At 43.3% G+C, this 6992-nt stretch overlaps 1 protein-coding gene across 1 annotated transcript in view; it reads right to left on the reverse strand.

The window, feature by feature from the left end:
- Nucleotides 1-382: 382 nt before the first annotated feature.
- LOC125486034 (forkhead box protein P2-like) overlaps nucleotides 383-6992 on the reverse strand; it is a 270838-nt gene continuing 264228 nt past the window's right edge. Inside the window, exon 6 of the mRNA XM_048611798.1 lies at nucleotides 383-394. Coding sequence (XP_048467755.1) covers nucleotides 383-394 — 12 coding nt within the window. The remainder of the gene's footprint in view (nucleotides 395-6992) is intronic.

Here is a 6992-nt window from a genome sequence, read left to right on the forward strand (position 1 = left end):
ATACCTTTGTACTCGAGATGGCGCCATAAGTGGCGACTTATAAACTTTTCATTGTACATATGTGAGTACATGTGACAATAAGGCTAATTCTAAATTCTAACGTTAAGAGGGGCTTTTAGCAAGTCCAAAGGGAGCAATTCAACTATGGCCCTGGAGGAATTTAGGAACTGCAGGAAGGAAATTGAGAAAGCAATTAAAAGAGTGAAAAAAGATGGGGCATGGAAAAAGACTTGTGAATAGGATTAGGGAAAATCCTAAAATAATGTATAAATACATTAAAGGGAAGAGGTTAAACAGGGAAAAAGAAGGGCCCATTAGGGACCAAGGGGGCAACCTGTGTGTGAAGCTGCAGGATATTTGAAAGTGTTGAATGAATGACTCTTCAGTTTTCAAACTGGAAAAGGAGAACATAGGTACAGAATTCAGGCAAAGAGACTGTGAGGCACTTGCACAGTTTGACATTGGAAATGGGGAGGTATTGGAGGGTCCATCAGGCTTAAAAACAGCCAAATCTCCAGTTCCAGAAGAATTGCATCCCAGGCTGCTGTGGGAGGCTAAGCAGGAAATTGCAGGGACTCTAACACAGATTTTTAAAAGCTCTCTGGCCACAAGGGATGTGCCAGAGGACTGGAGGACGGATAACATGGTTCCGCGTTTTTAGAAAGTTGGTGGAGATGAACCAGGAAATTACAGACCAGTGAGGCTCATGTCAGTGGTAGGGAAACTATTGGAGAAAATTGTGAAGGAGCGAATTAATACCCACTTGGAAAGGCATGGGTTAATTAGAGATGGTCAGCATGGCTTTGTCAGAGGGAGGTCACGCCCAAGAAATTTGTTAGAATTTTTTTGAAAATGTAATCAAGTGTATGGAAGAGGGAAGCTCAGTTGATGTAGTTTATATGGATTTTAGCAAAGCTTTTGACAATGTCCCACATGGGAGACTCATTGAGAAGGTTAAAGCACATGGAATTGAGAGAGACATGATGACGTGGATCAGAAACTGGCTCAGTAATAGGACACAAAGGGTAGGGGTAGAAGGTTGTTTGACTGGAGGCCGGCATCCAGCAGCGTACCACATTGATCAGTACTGGTATCCTTATTGCTTGTTGCTTCTTGTTCACCAGGATGTTGCCTGAGATGGAGAAATTGAGCTATAAGGAGAGACTAGATAGGCATGGATTGTTTTCTTTCAAGCAGAGAAGACTGAGTGTTGCCATGATTGAGGTGTATAAGATTATGAGTGATTATGGACAGGGTGAATAGAGAACAGCTGTTCTCCTTGGTTGAGGGGTCAATCATGAGACAGCATAGTTTTAGGGTAAGGGGCAGGAGATTCAGAGGGATTTAGAAAAACCTTTTACACTCAGTGGGTGGTGGGAATCTGGAATGCACTGCCTGGGAAGCTAGTGGAGGTTGGAAACCTTACAACGTTTTTAAAAGTATTTGGATGAACACTAGAAAGATCATAACATTCAAGGATATGGGACAAGTGCAGGAAATTGGGATTAGTTCACTTTTAGTGGTAGATGTATCAGTGCAGACTTGATGGGCTGAAGGGCCTTTTCTGTGCTGTATGGCTCTATGAATCTACGACTCTGAATCTCTAATCCTTATGATATACAAGTCATCACATCCTGCCAACCCAAAAATGACACATTTATGTCTCCCTCTGCTTCCTATTTGTCACGCTATCCTTTATCCATGAAAAATATGCTATGTCTTACATGACAGCCTGTCATTTTACACAGTGTTAATAGTGAAGGGAGAGTGCACTGTTTCTCAAGCCCCATCATTCCTGGGGTCCTCACAAAAGTAATGATTTCATCAAGATACACAAAGTCCCTAATGTACCTGTCCAATGGAATCCAGTTAACTGAAAACACTGACCAGGTTCCTGTATGTAACAAAAACTGCTTTATTATAAACAAAAAAAACTAACCATAGGCAAAACAAAACCATGAGCTAGGAACAGAAAATTTTACTGATTGAAACTCAAAAAAAACCTCAAACCCCCTTTCAAACACCTACACACACACTGAGACAGAGCCAGACAATGAAACAAAATATTGGTGTTATGCGTAGAGAGAAAATAGGGTGGACAGTGGGAGCCTTTTTCCTCGGATGGTGATGGCTAGCACGAGAGGACATAGCTTTAAATTGAGGGGTGATAGATATAGGACAGATGTCAGAGGTAGGTTCTTTACTCAGAGGGTAGTAAGGGCATGGAATGCCCTGCCTGCAAAAGTAGTAGACTCGCCAACTTTAAGGGCATTTAAATGGTCATTGGATAAACATATGGATGATAATGGAATAGTTTAGGTTAGATGGGCTTCAGATTGGTTTCACAGGTCAGCGCAACATTGAGGGCCGAAGGGCCTGTACTGCGCTGTAATGTTCTATGTTCAATAAAATACTGGGGAAATACAATTCACTAACACCAGTACACAGGATTTCATGAAATGTTCCTTTTAGTTCTGTTGACCTTCTGTTCTCCAATCTCTTCCCTTCAGCTCTTTTCATTTCTTCATTGGAAGCACAGGGAGAAAGGTGCGCTAATTGTAATATCTTTCAGTTACTAGTTAAAGGCAACAGTTGACAGCAACTGATGATAGATGATAACAGTGTTACCTACATTCTCTGTGTTTGTTTCAAACCGGAACTAGACAGTTTTCTTCCAAGCAACGGGTATTTCCTCAAGCCTGAAAAATGTTCCAAAATTTTCCATCTGAAAGCCTAATGCATCCGTTGTTTCCTTTAATCACTCATAGACTGTTCCATGCTGTCTCTCTCTGATACTGTGTTTTAGAAGAAATCACCATTACAATTGAAACATTTACAAGTTAATCATTAAACTCCATCAAACACACAGAAAACCCACATGCCACTAAATCATAATTCAAAAATCCAAAAGAAGTGACATTATAATGTATATAAACCATGCACCTTATATCATACCATTCTGCAGACTAGCATTTTCATTACTCATCAAAAATGATCTTAACTCTATTGTTACGTCACATTGATGGTAGGATTATGTTGATATTAACAATAGAATGAGTTACACATTAAACGTACTTGATATAAATCTACAGGCATCATGTCACTTGATGTCCTTCACATGTTCTCTTAATGAATCATCCACTCTGACATTTTCCTTTCTAGCACTTGACCACTTTTAAAATGAGAATTAGGCTCCAAATTAATTTATAAATCTTTTAAACACCTTCATGTTTTCAAATCAGATTCTTGAAGGGTCAATTTTTGAATTTTCAATTTCTGATCCATTCTCCAATTTTGCTGATATTTCCATTCCACTCCTTATCCTTTCACCAGCAAAAGTACACTTTGCTCCTTACTATCATCCCTGGCATAACATCTATTCAACATATTCAACGCTCACTGATTAATTCTCCTGTCTGGACTACTGATTATGTAACTCACACTGAGTTTCAGTCCAGTCCAGTGATCATTGCTTATAATGCTTCCCTGGTGATAAGTAACAATACAAACACATTGTCTCCCACAACAACATGTTGAACTTTAGCCTTTTTAAGCAGCTCTAGTTTTCATTGTTTATTGGGTATCCTTCAAATGCTTTTTAGCCAACTCACATGTTTTGATTAATTTCTCTCTGAAATAGATCGGAAGGTTATTTCTGAAATTTGGTTTATCAACTTCTCTTTAATTAAGTTAAGTTGTTCTCTCACCTTATATTGGTTCAAAGGGACTAAATCCAATGGACTCATGAGGAGCATTCTAATGACAAACCGTGCAAAGAAGCTCCCTTATCGCAATCATGACAGCATTCTTCTCAATAAGCTCTAACCATGGTTTCAAAGTTTGATGCCATCATTCCAATGTCCTAGAGAGTGTGTGTATTAAGGTGAAAACAACACCTTCCAAACCCACGACCAATTCCATCTAGAAGGACAAGGTCAACAGATACATAAGAATACCAACCCCTACAAGTTCCCTCCACTCATCAACCTGACTGGGAAATATATCACTGTTCCTGGGTCAAAATCCTGGAACTCCCTCCCTAAGTGCATTGTGGGTCTACCCACAGCACATGGCCTGCAGTGGCTCAAGAAGGCAACTCAGCAACACTTTCTCAAGGACAATTAGTGATGAGCAATAAATGCTCGCCCAGCCAGCAATGCCCATATCCCATGAATGAATAATAAACAAAACTGCTGAAAATACTCAGAAGATCAAGAAGAGTCTGTAGTGTGTGAAACTGAGTTGGTGTTACAGGTTGCTATTGAGCATCAGAACCAAACTCTATCCAAGTTAACAAATCATCCCAAGACCATGAGTCCATCATGATAACAAAGGTGAGTGGATCCCTCTCTATTTTTACACAGCTATTCCCATGTGACTCCTTACATTCCTGACTCCCAGAAGCACATACTTTGCTCACACTGACTGACACAGCAAGGACATGGAGAATGGTCAATTGGCTGCTGCAAGGTGACCTTTGTGGTGACTTTGATGATAGAATCCTAGAATCCCGATGGTGTGGAAACAGGACCTTTGGCCCAATAAGTCCACACTGACCCTCAGAGCATCCCACCCAGACCCATCCCCGTGTAACCCACCCAATCTACACATTCCTGAACACTATCGGCAATTTAGCATGGCCAATCCATCCTAGTCTGCACATCTTTGGACTGTGGGAGGAAACCGGAGCACCCAGAGGAAACCCATGCAGACACGGGGAGAATGTGCAAACTCCACACAGACAGTTGCCCGAGGGTGGAGTCGAACCTGGGTCCCTGGCGCTGTGAGGCTCACTGATAGCTCATATGTGGGAATGATAGCTCAATATGAGCCAATACCCAGGATCAATCAGGAAAGGAATAATCTTAGCAAAACAATATTACGATGAGAAAGACCTGGGAGTAAAATCAAACAATGCCTTGGAGTCTGGGTGTGGGATCATCGGTTAGAATCCACAATCTGTCCAAGTGACTGGAAATTGAAGGCTAAGTAAGATGGAAATAAAGATTTAAAATGTTTTTGTTGGTTTAATTTTTCTTGCCTGAGCTTTGAATATCTCTCAGTAAATACCTCTCCCTTTCTGTCTCCCTCCCCCTTCAGGCTTGTGAACGGGATTTACAGTGTGGCAGAGGATGGTGCTGTGCTGCCAGTGTATGGCTGAGAGGACTGCAGCTATGTACCCCTGAAGGAACACACGGGGATGAGTGTCACCCCTTCAGTCACAAGGTTGGATGTTGCTGCTCTCACTCTTGTCTGTTGTGTTAGAGTTTCCCAAGTTTTGTCCCTTACAGGAGGTCTAAAATCTTCCTAGCTCACCTGAATGATGGTTACCTTAATGACCACAATTGATTGTTGGAAAAACCTATCTGGTTTACTAATGTCCTTCAGAGAAGAAAATTTGCCAACCTCATGTGGTCTGGCCTACATGTGACTCCACAGTAATGTGATTGACTCTTGATTGCCCCCTGAAATTACCTCAGTTTGAGAGCAATTAGGGATGGGCAAAAATGGCTGGCCTACACAGTGACGCCCCGTATCCCATGAAAGAATAGATGAATTCACTGAGCTGTTACAGTTCGGGTTCCCCTGAAATCAGGGCCAGCAGTAAGAGTGAAGCTCAAATGGCTACACCTTGTGGAGAGGCCCAGTGCTTCACTGGCCCCAGTGTTTTCAGTAATTACTCCAGGATAGTTCCAGAATGCAATGGGCTAAATGGCCTCCTTCTGGATAACAGTGCTCCTATTCTCATTGTTTCCCGGATCAAAGCTCCAGGGTTAGAGCCTCGGGGAATGATTCCCAATCTGCTCCATGCTGATCAATTTTACTTTGTCCAAAAAACTCTGGACATGGCTGGAATAACTCTTTGGGTTCCAATGTGAAAACTTTTACCTTCTCCCTGCTTGTCCAATCACTGTTGCTACGATGTGTCTATGGATGCTGAGGTTGCTACATTAATGCGGGATGTTGATGTTGGTTTTTCCTCCCCACTGCAGATTCCTTTCTTTGGCAAGCGCCTGCATTACACCTGTCCATGTTCGCTGGGTCTACGCTGCTCCAAGTCTCCAGACTCCAGCTATCGATGTGCCTCGACCTTGGAATGAAAGTCCATCTAGTGAGTGGGCAGTCAGTGTGTGGCCAGCACAGAGAAACAGACTGGGGGGTAAGGGGTGATGAGGAAACGCCACCCCCGTCCACCATCTCCGTCACACCTGACCGTCACAGTCCTGCTTCTGTAACACTGACAGCACTGAGGAAACCTGTTCCATGTTGGGATTAACCAGCTATTAACTGGGAAGAGCCCCTGTGATCAGTTAGACTGAGATTTAATTCTGTGCAGGATAATGCTTCTTTCTTGTGATAATTGTACCACTTCCGTTAAGGAAATCTCATATTCTCGTTGTTCGGCTTTGAAAGTGACAATAAAATCAAATCACCACACATCAGTGAGCTGTTACAGACTGAGCTTTTAATCACAAACATCTGTGACCATTCTCCCACCACTGTTCAGTCTGTCCCATACTCCCAGACCCTGCCCCTGACTGTATCTCAATGACATTCCATTCCTCGTTTTCCAGCTAAGAGGATATCAGGGATCAAGTGTTGCAGAGTGACATGAGGTCAAAACTGAGTCCATGTCCCAGAGCCAGTGTCTGGAGGTCAGTCTGAGGGTCAGTGTCCAAGGGTTAGCATCCGGGGGTCAATGTCCGAGGGATAGGGTCTGGGTGTCATACTCTGGGATTCAGTGCCCAAGGGTCAGGGTCTGGGGGTAAGTGTCCAGGGGTCATGGTCTGGGGGTCAGTGCCCAGGCGTCATTGTCTGGGGGGTCAGTGCCCAAGGGTCAGGGTCTGGGGGTCAGTGCCCAGGGGTCAGGGTCTGGGCTAAGTGCCCAGGGGTCATGGTCTGGAGGTCAGTGCCCAAGGGTCAGGGTCTGGGGGTCACTGCCCAGGCGTCATTGTTTGGGGGTCTGTGGTGTCAGGATTGGGGGGTCAGTG

The sequence above is a fragment of the Rhincodon typus genome, chromosome 25 (genome assembly GCF_021869965.1).
Source record: "Rhincodon typus isolate 14 chromosome 25, sRhiTyp1.1, whole genome shotgun sequence".
NCBI classification, from domain to species: domain Eukaryota; kingdom Metazoa; phylum Chordata; class Chondrichthyes; order Orectolobiformes; family Rhincodontidae; genus Rhincodon; species Rhincodon typus.